The sequence below is a fragment of the Canis lupus genome, chromosome 4, assembly GCF_003254725.2.
Source record: "Canis lupus dingo isolate Sandy chromosome 4, ASM325472v2, whole genome shotgun sequence".
Lineage (NCBI taxonomy): Eukaryota > Metazoa > Chordata > Mammalia > Carnivora > Canidae > Canis > Canis lupus.
In genome coordinates this window covers 39,768,579-39,784,854 of record NC_064246.1, presented here as the reverse complement: position 1 = coordinate 39,784,854, position 16,276 = coordinate 39,768,579, and the positions used below count along the sequence as shown (strand labels likewise).

The 16,276-nt window shown below is 40.1% G+C and overlaps 1 protein-coding gene and 1 long non-coding RNA gene across 2 annotated transcripts in view; one reads left to right on the top strand and one right to left on the bottom strand.

The window, feature by feature from the left end:
• ATP6V0E1 (ATPase H+ transporting V0 subunit e1) overlaps positions 1-15,162 on the top strand; it is a 31,988-nt gene extending 16,826 nt beyond the window's left edge. Inside the window, exons 3-4 of the mRNA XM_025434670.3 lie at positions 7,222-7,351; positions 14,685-15,162. Of these exons, the coding sequence (XP_025290455.1) occupies positions 7,222-7,315 (94 nt within the window). The 3' untranslated portion in view covers positions 7,316-7,351; positions 14,685-15,162. The remainder of the gene's footprint in view (positions 1-7,221; positions 7,352-14,684) is intronic.
• Positions 8,761-13,211, bottom strand: LOC118354473 (uncharacterized). The gene is made up of 2 exons (XR_004815009.2): positions 12,164-13,211; positions 8,761-10,129 (listed from the first exon to the last, which is right to left on the bottom strand). It is a non-coding gene; the product is annotated as an uncharacterized LOC118354473 (long non-coding RNA).
• Positions 15,163-16,276: the final 1,114 nt, after the last annotated feature.

Below are 16,276 nucleotides of genomic sequence, written 5' to 3'. Positions count from 1 at the left end.
CTTCCATCCCTTTCCCATTATTCCCTGTACGTGTTTCAAATTTATTTCTTGAAACATAGTAGATAGTTTATTTCTAGTCCATATCTGGTCATTCCAGTATCTGAAGTCCTTGCAGTTCTGTATCAACTCTTTGCTCTCCTTGGTCCCCTTACTCAATGGTGCCATATGCATTTAATAATGCATGATTGCCATCTATTCATTTTCTCATAATTTCATGTGTGTGACTTTTTTGAGGCCTACTATGAAAGTGGTCTTTTCTGGAAAAGATTTACATTGCTTCTGCCAAGTGCCAGGGGTCATCACCAGTGTGGAGTCAAATTAAGTAAAATTTTTTGTTATGTGGTTTTTTTAAAACCATGTAGTATGCTTATAAACTTTCATATAGGCTAATTTTCAGTGGCAGTGTTTTTCTCCTTCCTTCTTGATGTTTATATTTTGAGAAACTATCTCAAATATAAATTGATAGGAAAATCAACTAGATTTTCATATCATTCTTCTCTCAGGAGTTCCGATTTATCCTTTTTTGAGTCATAGCCCTTTGGCACCTCAGCTTTCGGGAGATGGAGCATGAAATTTATATTAGATGCTCTACCTTAAGTGGGCCTTGGGCTTTGTCTACTGTTTCCCATTCCCTGGGAGTGTCTGAAAGTAAAAGTTCATCTGGTTTAGCCTGTACTCTCAAGATGTAGAAAGCAAACCTATAATCACTTCATTTTCCTCTCTAGGTACTCCCCTTCACTTCAAAGTTTTTTGTCTGAGAACTGCTTACATGTCTATCTTGGATATGTTTAGAATAGTTGGCTATCTTGACTGTTTATATTGGGAGAGAAATGTAGGCCCAGGATATTCTCATTTGCTATATGAAAAAGTAAACTTTTCTTACTTTGACTTTATAATATTTTCCTTTATGATTTGGGAGATAGGGAGTTGTTACAGACTTTGAACTGGAAATCCTGGTATAGAAAGTATGGAGAAAAGAACCTTTATTTATTTATTTTTTTAAAAAAATTTAAATTTATTTATGATAGTCACACACAGAGAGAGAGAGAGAGAGAGAGAGAGAGAGGCAGAGACACAGGCAGAGGGAGAAGCAGCCTCCATGCACCAGGAGCCCGACGTGGGACTTGATCCCAGGTCTCCAGGATCACGCCCTGGGCCAAAGGCAGGCGCCAAACCGCTGTGCCACCCAGGGATCCCGAGAAAAGAAACTTTATTTCAGTTTATTTCAAGTGTAGAGCTGACAAAAATAGGGCATATTCCTATGGTAGTGAAAGGGCCCAACTAGAGAGAGGGTTGGGACATTAATGGAAATGAGTTTGTGCCTTCTCATCTGGAGCATGGTGCCCTTTTCTAAGCTCCTGTGACTGTGGCAGAATTCAGTTCCTTTGAATTGGTTGTCAGACTGAGGTCCCTTTTCCTTACTGGCTGTTAGTTGGTGACTGCTTTCAGCTCCTGGAGGTCACATTCTTTGCCATGTGGCCCTTGCATCTTCAAAGCCAACAAAAGAGAATATCCCCTCTTTGTGTCAAATCTTTCTCATCCTGTAATAATCTGGGTTCAGTTAGGAGATAGAAACCACACAGTAGGTTGAACAGGGGAAGTTTAACATAATTACTATTAACTACAACACAAGACTGACTATGAGATATAAGGAAACTATGGTACCCTAGGGCTGAGGGAGAGTACCCAAGGAAAGACAAAAGTTGGAAGGCAATCAGACTTTGTTGGAGAAAATGTGGTTCAGCGCATCAGATAGCAGAGAGAAATTCATTGGCTTGGCCAGGCTGGAGTTGGTCTGGAGTTGGTGGGCAAGCAATGGGCTACCCGCTAGAGTACAGGTGGGAGAGTGGGCAGTCTGTGGCAGGATTCCCTGTGCCAGTACAAGTGGGAGGCCTTCAGAGCATGTAGGCCTTGCAAGGGTTCTGGTTTCCTTGTCAGGAGGACTGCAGAAAGGTTTTTTCCAGGCTGAGGTTACCAGATCAAAGTGTGACTGTGTTCCAGGCCTGAGTATGTACAGGCTCCACAGAATATTCTCACACTAACTCCACCAACTTCCAGCCCATGCCCTCAATGTCCCTCCAGCTCCCTCTACTAAAAAAGCTGAACGTCATGTTCACTGTAAAGGAGAGAAAGCAATTCATTTGCTTATTACAGAGAGCATGTATTAAAGAGTGTCTTCAGAGCTGATTGGCAATAAATACATGTGATACATACACTCCAAACGTCTTTTATTAGGGAGAGTCCCATCCCTTTTAAGAGCTCACCTGATTAGGTCAGGTCACTCAGGATAATTTCCCTTAAAGCCAACAGTAGAGCCTAACACAATCTAATCTCGGGAGTGACTATCCCATCATACTCACCATCCTGGGTTTAGACAGGGTGTGTACACCAGGAGATGGGAATCTTGGGGGAACCTCTTAGAATTCTGCCTACCACAGAGTGCTGAGGGCGGAGAGGAGGTGGAAAGGCGAATGACCCAGTGTTACATGAGAAACTCCTTTGTAAAGTAAATAGGTTGTATTTCATTCTGTGGCTGTCTCACAGAGAAGAAATAACTAGTATTTATTGAGCATCTAGTTGTCAGCTACTACACAGAGCACTTTCATGTATTATCTGTTTAATTCATAACTTCTTAAGACCGAGGTTATTATCTTCATTTTACAAAAGGGGAAACTGCCCCTTAGTTTGTAAGGGGTCACTTTCCTGGAGTCACTCCACTAATACTTGGTGTAGCTGGATATGAAATCCAATCTTGCCTAATACTGAATCTGATATTTTTTTACTTCCTCTCTACAGTAATAAAAGCTTTCGTTTTTAAAATTCAGATTATTTAAACTAAAACAAAAACACACAATTTGTCCATCTCTTCCATCACCTACACCCTGCCTCTGGCAACCACCAGTCTGTTCTCTGTTGTCTATGAGCTTGTTTTTTTATGTATAAAACTTATAAGAGAGATCATATAGCATTTATCTTTCCCTGACTCATTTCACTTAGCATAATGAACTCGAGGTCCATTCACAACTGGCAAGCTCTCATTCTTTTTTATGACTGAATAATATCCCAATATTATTGGAATTAATAATAATTATTAGTATTAAATATTAATAATAATTATTCCAATATTGTTGGAATATATATACATAAAGATATATATACATAAAATCTCTTTATTCATCCATTCATCCATTGGTGAAGGCCATATTTTGTAGTTCTAATAACATTGCTGCCTTTGAAAGAATTTGTGTCATTTGATTGAGATAAGGGAATATGACAGAGGTCATCTCAGTATAAATAAGCCAAGTTGCTCCCCTACATCTCTGCTTTCTTCAGGAACCCACTGATAGAGATCACTCCTATTGTGGCCCTCACTGGAGGGACAGTGGATAAAAAAAGAAGTCCTAGGTGTACTTACCCTTCCAACAGGAAGCCAAACAGCCACTTGATCTGTGCGTCACCAAGAAGTAACCATTCCTTTGTTCCCTGTTCTCATATTAAAAAAAAAAAAAAAGCAATATTTGAGAGATCTAGATACAGCCTTTTTTGTGGGGAGGGCGTATTTTGTGCTTGGAGGATTCAAATAACCAAGAGCTGAGCTCATGATAAGTGGGCAGGGAGTGTTTGTAGAATGAAAGCTCCCATGCGTATGTTATTTAAAGCACACTTTGCTGCTAACCTCGCTTGGTGTCTCACAAGCTCATAAGGCCCTCAAGGGTTGGCCCCTTCACCAGTTTCTCTTTGCATCCTCAGAACCTGACATGGAGCATGGCATTCGTAAATGGTTGTGGAATTAATTAGGAGCTCCAGGGCTGCTTGATTTGTTTTGCCCTTAAGGTGCTATGGAAGCAGCCTGATGTAATGGGACTCATCAGGCCCACTGGATGAGTCCAGTGGATTCCTCTTCCAACTTTATCACTGATTCTCTGTAGGGTATTAAGCTTCCTAGCACTTAGTTTCTTCTTCATTAAAGTGAGGAACATGGACTTGATCTCTTGTCCATTCCAACCTTGTAGTTCTCTGAAACATTACCACACCATAGCTGCCTCAGTAGTTTGAATAATTTCAGATGGTTATCAGGCTGGCCTTCAGGTTATGGAGACATGTGGAACAGTTTGGGCAAGTGTAAAGGGTACCCTTAGTTCTCTTCTTGGACACATGAAGTAATAGATTCATTGGAATATGATCTCTTCCTCCACCCACTTCCATCAATTCTGAGTGGATTTTTTTTCTCCTTCAGTTTTCCACTGTGTTTATCAGCTTTAAAGGGAAATTTTAAGTCAGGCAGTAGTCAGAAGGGCAGGCGCAGAGCTCATCTGGTTAGAGGGGGAAATTCCTCCATGAAATCTCAAGTGAACTGATGTGGGCTTTTTCCCAAGGAATTTCTTGAACGGTAGTCTGTTGGTTTCGTTTGGTTTTTTGGTTTGTTTTAAGTGAGATGTTTTACTTGATTTGAAACATTAAGAGTAGTATATAAAATTAAATTTTAGGGAGTTTCTGAATCCTGATCTGAACAAGCAAAGTGGACTTCGTTCTTGACTTAGGATATTTTTTCTTTACCTCAGGTAACAAAGGCTTGTGATGGACTTCATTAACAGTCACCAGACGGATTCTTTATTTCCTTAACTTCCAGAGAGATTAGATTTAGTTAGATGGATGTCTTCTGAAATGTTCATTAAAAAAATATTTCAGAAGATAACTTTTGTAAGGGGGACGTTAGTCTAACCTGATTTCTGGTTCAGGAAATACTACCACCTCATTAGTATTGGGACCCCAGGCAAACCATTTAGCCTCTCTGCCTCGGTCTCCTTAACTGTGTTGTGGGAGAATTAAAAGAACGATTGTATATGAAGTAGAGCATCCGTATTTTTTAAAGCTCCCTAGATGATGATAACGTGCAGCCAGGATTGAGAAGCACTGATACAACGTCATACAAAGTGCTGGGAGATTGTGCTTTTATTTTATGCTCCATACATTTTTAATGAAAAAAGAGCCAGACCAGTTTCGGTACTAGCATATTTTTTTTATCTATCCTTCTAAGCATTGGCCAGTGATTTCAGTCTTTTACGAAAGGATGAACGACTGTTTTTACAGTCAGCCTCTATTGCCTGCTGGGTTTGGGGAAGTACCTGGGTCTGAGTGGAATTTTCCATGACTCTTAGCTCTGCACCATTAATGTTCACTGCAGTCACAGAGCTTTTCAGTGTGGCTGCCTGTGCTATCCTTTCTTTGTTTTGCAGCGACAGATAGATGTGACCTCAACTACAAGTCTTGGTATTTTGTTTGTTGTTTAATACTCTCTCATTCTAAGGACAGATCAGAGCATCTCATCTGAATTAGCTTTTGTATAAAGTGAGTCAGCCTGGGGTATCTGTTTTGGCCTGATTTCCTCAGGTATCATGTTTCCTGTCACAAAACCACCTTCAGTGGGGTGGGGTGGCAGGGCGGGTACATTTGTTTCGGTAGGTAGGTGTGAGCTTCGGGTGCAGTGCTGGCAGATTCTCCAGCAGTCTGGTCTTGTTGGTGATCAGAATTGGCTTTTTTTTTTTTAAGATTTTATTTATCAAAAAAAAAAAAAAAGATTTTATTTATCCATTCATAGAGACACAGAGAATGAGAGGCAGAGACACAGAGAGAGAATGAGAGGCAGAGACACAGGCAGAGGGAGAAGCAGGCTTTGTGCAGAGAGCCTGACGCGGGATTCGATCCAGGGTCTCCAGGATCACACCCTGGGCTGCAGGCAGCGCTAAACCGCTGCGCCACCGGGGCTGCCCAGAATTGGCTTTTTGATCCTTTGGAAGAGTTTTAAAAATGACAGCAACTGAAAGGAAAGGGGTAGACCCAAATAGCAGGCTGGTTGAGTTGGGCTAGTTCCCCTCTCACGGGAATTTAAAGTGCTAAAATTTTAGGAGGAGTCTCCTGTAGCAATCTCTCTCCTTTTCCTTGGAAAGCAGTAACCTCTATTCCATGCAGAGAGGCTAGCTGCATCAGATTATGTTACTAAAATCCATTCTCCCAGATTAGTCAGTGGAGGCTGGGCTTGTCTACCATATCCTATCCCTGCAAAATGAGAGAGAGATTTTCTAATCACTTTGTATGTATTATAGGAAAGTGAAAAGCAGTGTATATTCTACTTCATTCTGGTCTCTCTCAAATGTTACTTCCTTAGAGAGGCCGTCCCTGGCTACCTCCATCATTCTCTATTCCTTCATCCTACTTTATTTCTTGCCTGACATTATGTTATGTAAGCTTTGTGAAGGTAGTGACATTTCATTTTCTCCTCTGTATCCTTGGGGCTGGAACCTAGTAGGTGCTCATTAAATATTTGTTTAGTAAGTAAAACATGGAATAGTTTGAATACCTAGACATTTGTGTATTATCTTCTTTTTTGTTCTTTGCTTTGGTCTTAAGCTTAGTGATTCTCAGACTTTGCTGGATATATGTATCGCTGTATCAGAAACAAAGCCATTTATTCAGAACTTTGCAAGCTGTAGAAGAAAATTTTAAAAGACAATTTCGACCGTGTGCTTTTTAACTTCTAACCTTGAGGTAGTATGTAACACCACTGTACTTCCTCCACAATTAGCATGGGGATAGTACAGAGGAATGCACTGTTGCTTAGATTCTCAAGTAAGCTAGGGGAATTAAATACCTGTTTGGTTCAGCTCCACTGAGGCCAAAAGATATGTTACATATTTTAGCAGTGATGGTGATTAGAGAAGGGGAACTCACCTGTTACAGCCTAATTGGAAGATGATGGGCTGAAATTTAACCTTGGCTCTGCCATTAAAAATGGGTGTGTCCTGTCAGTTGTGGGCCTTAGCATTTGGAGAAGATAAAGTAACACCCATTCTTCCTGAGCTTGAAAGTTGTGATGATGCTAAATTGAGATTAGGTAAAGATATTCTGAGATAAAGATTCACATGAATGCAGGAAATCTTGGATACTTTGGAATTAAGATAATGAGAGTAAAGACAACTGATGAAGTGTCACTGCTTTGTCACTGTTTTGTCACTACGAATTGAAACGAAAGCAGGGTGTGCTTTGTGAAACATGGGTTATAAGATACGCTCCCATTAGCACCGTGTGTTTTATGAACTTAAGGGTATGGAAGGATTTAAATGTTACTAAAGCACCCATTTTCACCCTGATTGAAAATGGTCCTGTTCCAACATGAGTTCACACTTTGTATTGTTGCTTTTCCTCCCCCATTCATTCTCTTAGTTGGCTGATTGCAATTCTGGCCCAACTCAACCCTCTCTTTGGACCACAGTTGAAAAATGAAACCATCTGGTACCTCAAGTATCATTGGCCTTGAGGAGGAAGACCTGCTCTCCAGCGCTCAGTCATTGAGGTGATTATACCCTCAACCTTTCACATTGGTGTTGTCTGTCAGTCTGGCAGCTAGAGGTTGCCTTGACCTTTCCTTAGAAAACTACAGCCATTTTAACACTTGGCAAGGGCAGGCTGCTGAAAGTAAACATCTGAAGAGCAGAAATAAATTTGGAACTTAGGCCACTCACTTTACCAAAGGATTTATTCATAAGATTCCTTTAAGTTCTGCTGTTACCCAGTCATTTAAATAAAGTTTGCATGCGGTCTTTCAGATACAGGAGCGCCACTGTTTATACTGGATATTGCAGGATTCTTAAAGTTGCCGACAGTTTTTAAATTAAGGGCATTTCTGAATGCTTTAGAGAGAGAAAGTCGGGTGCTCTTTGAACACTGGAGTTAAAATTTTAGGTTTTGTTTGGTTCAAGGGATCAGAGAGGTAAGGAGTGTTATAGTGGAAAGATTTATTCACTGGCTGAGAGTCAGAAAACCTGACTTCATTTCTCTTTCTCCGTTATTTTGAAAAATGAAAGTCTGTACTCGAAGCTTGCCTAGATTCTGGTTCTGCCTTTTTGGCAAGGGTATCTCTTAAGTGATACTGTGAACTCATATCAAGAGACACACAGTATATGACTCTTCTGTCTTTCGTGATGCCATGATGACCAGTGGGTTCAGATAACAGCAGCCTGGTCCCTCCAGTTGCAGAGTTCTCTGCCAGCCTTTTATCTGGGGATTTTATCCATTATGATCTTAGCCTGAAGTAAACATTTCAGTAGAAAGTACAAAACGGTGATTTTCCAGTTCCATCGTTACATCTACATTTGATGAGATGAAATGTTTTTATAAAGATGAACTTACCCTCTAGAGTTATTTAGTAACCTTGAAATATAGATCACATAGGAAAAGCACTGTACATATTTAATTTTTTTTCTTTTAATCTTCAGGGCAAGATATTAGTGCCTGAGTTACTTCCAGGGTATCCAGAGAAGTTTTCTTTTCTTCTCTCTTGAATTTTAATCAATTACATGTTATTACCCTTTTTATGATCAGATGTTCTTTCTTTGGTTTATGGGAGCCTGTCTAGACTGGCTTCTATGTCCTTTTGATATTATTCTCTGGTAGTTTCCTCACTTACTGGCAACATCAAGATGTCCCAGACCTCTCTGTGTGTTTTTTCTGTCCCAGACTTGGAATCTGCTGTTCCTCAGATTGCTTTTGAAATTTCCCACTGAGAGGATCCCTGGTTCACCAGTCAGTCCTCAAGGCCAACTGGCCATGGTTCCTTTCAGTGGGAAATGGATTTAAAAACCAAGATCTGATTGCTGGGTGCATCCATTTCTGCTGGGGTGTTGTTGCTTCTAAGCCTTTACAGTGGACAGAGCCAGGAAGTATGTTCTTCTAAGAAGAAAAATCATGAGTCCATGTTAGTACTTTTTTTTTTTTTTTTTTAAGATTTTATTTATTCATTCATGAGAGACTCAGAGAGAGAGGCAGAGACACAGGCAGAGGGAGAAACAGGCTCCCGGTAAGGAGCCCAGTGCGGGACTCTATCCCCAGATCCGGGATCATGCCCTGAGCCGAAGGCAGACACTCAACCACTGAGCCACCCCAGTGTCCCCATGTTAGTACTTTTAATTCAAATTTAACATTACATGGTTTTTAACTTTTCATTTTATACCTGAATATCATTCACATATGCTGAAAATCTTGACTCCTATAGACAATAATTTAATTAACTTATTTTCATTATCCTGCAATACATAGAGTTTCAAAATAACACCAGTATAACTACTCAGTTTATTGCATGTAGTTTAGGATTTCTTTGCTGCTTTATTTGTCCTTAGAACAAAAGAAAAAAATCGTTTTCTGAGATCACTTGAAATAATTATTTTCTCTCATCATTATCAGTTTGATATATAATTAGATTATTTTATTATGTGTTCAAGTCATAGTGATTTTTATTTACCACTGTTTTTTGAATATGTAAAACATATTTCCAAAGTCAAAATGATAAACAAGATACATTCAGAGAAGTCTATTCTTCCTGTGTTTATTTTGCCAAGATAAGCAAATACATACAAATCTATATAAGTATGTATATATACATATGTGTATATATTCCCCACCTATAGCTATTACAGAAGAGATATCATATTATTTATACTATTCCATACCTTGATTTTTTTTTTCTCTGAACAGTATATCCTAGAGATTGCTTCTTCCTCCATTCTTTTTATAGCCATTGATGCACTTTTGGGTTGTTTCTAGTCTTTTGCTATTATTGATAAAGGCACAATATCATCCTATATATGAGACATTTTATATTTTTGCTGGTGACCTTTGGGTTAGATTCCATGAAAATTGGATTTGGTTTAAAGGTATATATGCTTTTTCTAGCTGTTACTATATTCCCTCTATAGGGATTATATATACTATTTTTACATTTCCACCAACAATATATGAGAGTGCCTGTTTCCTCACAGCCTCGATTTTTTGCCAGTCTGATAGGTAAGCAGTCAGATTTTTTTTTTTCCTTAGAATTCTGTCTTTGCCCAAAGTGGGATAAAATATATATATGTGTGTATTATGTGATTTCTAAGACTTTTTTTTTTTACCTTTTTTTTTTCATCAAGTTCTCCTGTTACCCTTCCATATAACTACAGTGGGTATTAGGTCAGGATGTTGACTGGGGTTTCAAGCAGAGACCTTCAGGCCTCAGTTGGATCTCCTTCCAGCATTGCCTTTCACTTAACTTCTCTGAGCCTCATCTCCTTCTCCTGTAATAAAAGAGAATTGGGCCCTTTGGGTCCAAAGAATAAAGAGTGTGTGGATCTGAAGGTTTCATTTGCCCATTTTCAATCTCATGTTAACCTAATTGACAAAAAGAAAAAAACAACACACACACACACACACACACACACACACACACACAAACCTAATTGACAAATTCCTTATGTTGGCCCTCTGGTCCACGGCACAAACCAGGGCTGCTTGAAACCCTTACAGTAAAGGTGGTTCCTTTACAAACAAATGCCAAGAAGCAGGAGGGCATAACCAAAAGACCCTAATTATAAATGTCTTGTCACATTTATCCTGTGTTTGAGGTAGTGATTATGGTAGTACCATAACTATAGGACTTCAGTTATCACATGAAGAGATCTAATCTCTGCCTAACATGGGAGCAAACAGAACCCCTGTGACAAGACTTTTCTTTGTGATAAATCAAAAGATGGAGCTAAATTCCCTTTTGACCTTTGTGCTTTTACACAACCATGCGATGATAAAGGAGTATAGAAACTAGATTTAGGCCTGTCTTCATCTGGTAAGGAAAAGCTTTTGATTTTATACATGATTAGAGGCCAGATTTGGAAAGTAGGAGGTGTAAGCCAGACATGGTATTCAGCAGAGGAAAATCAGGAGTAGTCATGAAAGCTTTAAAATAATTTTATATAGGTGGGATTGACTTGATTTCAACAGCACAGTTAAACACCTAGCTGATCTTTTGCTACTTTAATCATTTAATTGCCACAATGCTTTCATATGTTGATGATAGACTGGGTTACAGCACATTATGTTTATTGGCTGGAAATCTTGCTGGTACTTCTAAGAACAGAGCTCACTCCACGTCTGCTCCCTGCCAGCCTTTTCTGCCTCTCCTGGATTCCTAAGATGCTTCCGGAACTGTCTCATCAAGATTGCTGCTTTGGTCATGGCCCATTTTCCTCCAGCCTTGGGGGTGTGATGCTAATATGGAATCTCCTTGGAGTAGATTTGGCTTCAGCCCCGGCATCCTATAAGTTAGTCGGTTTACCACACCCCTGTAATATTTTAGGCAAATTTATATGTCTTACTGCAGTCCTAAAGGGCAGACATTGTTTTTTATTACAGAGTCTGGACAGGAAAGGAATAAAGTGTAATTAGGCCTCTGCCTCAGGGGAGCTGTTTTTCTACGCATTCCAAAAATATTTGAGTGCTCATGAGGTACATGGTACTGAGTGGGGATTTCAAGGAAGGCCATGGGCTCTGAAGAGGTTTGTGATTGTTGAGAGATTGAAATTAAGTCATAGTTGTGAAAAGTTAAACAATGCAAGGTGTTTTGTGGTTTAAAAGTGTATCTTTTACTCTGCTCTCTGACCGGATATGCTGCTGCCACTTGAAACTGTCAAGTCTCCGTTTCAATTCCTGATGTTAGAGATTTCGCTGTCACTTAGAGTCAGAACCTATTCTATCACCTTTCTCCTCTGCCTCAGATCCAGTTTATCCTGCTAATGGCTCTTATGTGTGCCCTTCCTCCCCCTTCCTCCTTTGGGCACCCTAATTTCTGACCCAGATCATTGCAGCTCTGAGTTTTTACAGTGGCTCTTCATCAGGTCCCCCTGCTTGACAGTCACTAGTGGCTCTTCATCAGGTCCCCCTGCTTGACAGTCACTATATCTACAAAACACCACCCTGTTTGTCTCCCTGATGCAGCACTTCCTGAGAGTGCTGCTTGTCCCAGAAGCTTTTAGTAGTCCTCCATAGGGTTTTCTGTTTTGTTTTGTTTTGTTAAATTTTACTTACTTATTCATTAGAGAGAGAGAGAGGCAGAGACAAAGGCAGAGGGAGAAGTAGGCTCCATGCAGGGATCCCAACGTGGGACTCGATCCCGGGTCTCCAGGATCACACCCCGGGCTGCAAGTGGTGCTAAACTGCTGCACCACTGGGGCTGCCCTGTGTTTTTTTTTTTTTTTTTAAACTTGAAGGCCTTGAGTTCAGTGGGTACATGCCCCTTGGAATGCCGTGTAACTTGTGGCCACCAGAGTCCCATGAGCCACCAAAGATAATAATGACTAACCTGCCGGTGATGTCCAGCTCCCTAAGTTGGCAGTCAAGGCCTTCCCAGTTGCCTTCGGATCACTTTTTGCGGCCATTCTTCCACTGCTTTCCTCCACGACCTATTGGTTCCAGCTCTGCCATTTCCATGTTCTGGACAAAATGGACTTTGCTTAGCCCTTCCTGTCTCTCATTGCCCTATGACATTCATTAATTTAGGAGGCATGTTAGCAAACACACTATTCTGCAGAGTTCTCTCTACTCTCTTGCCTCCATTCTCCCATTCTTTCAACTCTCTTGGATATTTTCTCTTTGAGTGTCTGGCTTGCAAATCCTTGTACTTTCTTTCTGGCTACTTGGTATCAAAATGATTTCATCTGTCCCTTTATGTAGTTAGCTCTCCAGTTTTTGCCATTCATATTCTGCATTGTCTTGACTTACTAAATACACATACCTTCTGCTTGCTTAAATATCTCTTGTAGTTAATCTACAATAATCATGTATCTTACACATAATCGTAAAGGAGGAATTGTTTTGTGAATTTATGTAAAATGAAAAAATATAGATAAAAATGAAATGTATTCTTTGATTAAAAAAATATATTCACTTACCCTCCCCTGAACAGATTTGCTGGTTCTGCCCTTAATATTTTTATGTTGTCTTTATTCTCAGTTTTATATGAAAGTAGCCTTAGTGATTTCCTTATTTTACAAAAAATGAGAACATGGACCCTTTGGTTGAGTTCCTCTCCACCCACCCCCAATGGCTATTTCATGTCAGAGAGATGATTAGAATATGTGCTGCTTCAGTTCACTCCCGAATCAAACCACAAGTCCATGCCATTTAACATAATTCTCACTCACGTTTATCTCAAACTAGTATCATTGAGCTTACGTGAAAATTATTTCATTTCTGTGTGGTTTTCCAAAGGTGAAGACTTATTTTCCCTTTTGTTATTCACATGTCCAAAAAGGTCTAAACAACAAGGAGGTCTAGCCTGTGTGCTTTGTAAAAAATTAACACAGGGACGCCTAAGTGGCTCAGTGGTTGAGCGCCTGCCTGCCTTTGGCTCAGGGCGTGATCCTGGAGTCCTGGGATCGAGTCCCATATCGGGCTCCCTGCATGGAGCCTGCTTCTCCCTCTGCCTGTGTCTCTGCCTCTCTCTCTCTCTCTGTGTGTTTTTCATAAATAAATTTAAAAAAAATTAACACAAAAAACATCTGTATTAACTGCTTTAATATTCTCAAGTTAAATTTATCATCTGCCTGGAACTTGGGTCTGTATAGATGGGACTGTTCTGCTGGCATAAGGAGGAGAAGAGGAAATGATCATTAGATTAAAGGTTTTATGAGGCCGTGAGGCCACAAGAAACCAGTAGCTCTGGTAATTGCCCCTCCCTGGCCCGATGTGGTTATTTTCCTAGTACATTGTAAAAACAGTCCTCTGATTATATCTTGAATTGAATATATTTTGTTTGCAGCGTCCTGCTTTAGTGGGTCCAGCAGTCTAGTCCTTTCCATATTGAGGATGGTTGTACTGTCCCAGCTGTCCCCAGAAAGACCAGCAGCCTTGTATTTACTTCTGGGTGTCATGAACCCCAAGGCCTTGGGAAGCCTATCATTTTACCACATTTCTTCCTTTCCATTTTTTTCTTTTATTTTGAACTTCTGTGGATTCTCCTGGTTGTGCTCACTGATTTGGAAAACCTTAAGGGCCCATTCAATCTCCTACATGCTATATGACCTTCAGTCTTGTCAGACATGCCTGCCTGTAACCTTGTCTTTTCCTAGTTTAATTAGCCCCTTGCTCACCTGCACCTAACCGTCAACATTTTGGCAAAATGTGTGTTGTAACCAGCTTGCCTGCCTGCCTTCCTTCCTTCCTTCTTCCCTCCCTCCCTCCCTTGCCCCCCTCCTTCCCTCCTTCCTGTCTGTCTATGATTTTATTTATTCATTCATGAGAGACAGAGGGAGACATAGGGAGAAGCAGGCTCCCCATAACCAGCTTTTCTTTTCTGCCAACTCAGGCTTTGTGTGGAAATTGCCTTGGAAAGCCACTATTTATTTAATTTTTATATTCTCTTTATTGGTTTTTAATTTTGGAAGCTGCATATGTGGCTTTGTTTATAAAGTCCTTTAAAACAGGCTTTTATATAAAGGAGTTTATGTGACCACTGCTCTTAGTTTGATGTGTGAAAATTCCAATCTTCAGTGTTTGTTAGCTGGAAGAGGGGAGGGGCAAATACAGATTCTTAAAGTGTGAACGCATTAGGTTCCAATAGGATCAGCTTGAGTCAACTTCCTGCGTTCCATGACACAAACTGTTCCTTGTGACCCTCATTTCAGCAATGTCCTTGGTAATCAGACCTCTTGTCGCAGCCCTGTAAAGCCTGCCAACTTGAGCCCACTTTTCTTTCAAGTATTTATTGAGCACCTATATATTTTAAATTATTAGCCTGATTGACTTTTCTTGATGTTATGAACCTTTTGCCCTTTCTTAAGGATAGCGTAAGGATCAGTTACCCAAATGGCTTTGTTTTGCAGGTCACGAAGAGAATTCCTCTAGATGCAAAATCAACTCCAAACCCAGACCGCCTTCTTTGACTTGCCTATTTTGGCCATCAGCTGCCTTAAACATTCACACCATATTTGAATATCTTATTCTACAATGCAGTATTTTTTCCTGTTGCCTTTTTTTACATTTTGATGAATTATGTGCCTACTTAAACTGTGCTGACTCCATAAAATGTTTATGCACTCTTCTGAGATAGAGGGTGCTATTCTTCTGAGAAATACATTGCTCTCTCCTTGGAACCTGTGAATTTGAAGATGACTCCTGCCTGGTCACAACATGAGAATCAGCAAAGTGTTTAAAAACTGTCACAAGACAAGGCAGTCAGTAGGAGAGCATGTTCAGAGGGAATATCTGTCCCAACAGAATTACACCAAAGTATATTTTCAGGATGACTTTCTTATTTCTGCCATCTACTGGAATAAATTATTTTTCAGCTTTCTGTGGAAATCTGGTTTCTGTGTTTATTCATTTTTGTAAGTTTTTCTGTCTCTAGATAATGCGTTTTAAAAAAAATGATTTTGTAGTTCAAACTGAGGTTGGAAATACAAACCTGGTCATGTAGTTTGACATACCCCCCAAAGAGACTGGTGAGTACTTTTCTTAATCATTAGTAATCATTGGAGTACTTACTGTAGCCAAGGCCTGGAGGAATCAAAGGTAATTGAGGTCCCTGCAAATTCCAGAGCTGATAACACAATTTGGAGAGGTAAGGTCGATCTACATAGAACTGTAATACAAGGCTGTGTTTGGCCATTGCCCATAAAAAAGTGGTTATGATGGTGAGCCACTAGAGGTTCTGTACCCACCACAGGCACAAGGTACAATTGGCAATTCCTTGTACCAGCACACCCTCAGAAATAGGACTGGAGAAATTAGGATGGATTGAAAAGCTTAGGATGGGACAGTAATTCTGTTTTGGTAGCAGGCCTCTGAATAATTCACTAATTTGGGGACTTTATTAGTTTTAAGAAATTAAAATTTTAAATGGATCTAAATTTTCACCAGTGCATGGCTTTTTGACAGCCAGCCAAGCCAAGAATGGATTTCCTGTTTTGCAGTTTGTGCTTCTGTATTCCTCCCAAACTGTCTGAACTCGTTGCTTTGCTGTTCTTACAACAAAAGAGTTTCAAGTTGAAATGACTGTCCTGCTTTCATTTCTTCCATTTTTTTCTTTTATTTTGAACTTCAGATTTTTTTTGAGGGGCAACTCCATACTTTACATTTTTAGCAAACGGCTTCTTTTTTTTTTTTAATAGCTAATTTCATGGAATCGTTAAAACACTGAAGATCTGACGCTGGAGGGACCATAGTGGCAAACACTAGCTACCTCCATGGCTTTATAGATAAGGCATCTGAGCCCAGATGGGGACATTGCTTGCCTAGTTTAATTCAGCTGGTCAGAGACAGACCAGGGAGTAGGATCCACATTTTGTAATTTTCCCCCTAGAGCCCTTCTCACTTGCTACCCTGCCTTTCCCAGAGTTGGAGCCAGTTTTGGGTTTCAGGTAGAAAGGAAGAATTCCCCCAGCAGAGCAATTCACTTGACCTTAATATTTGTCCT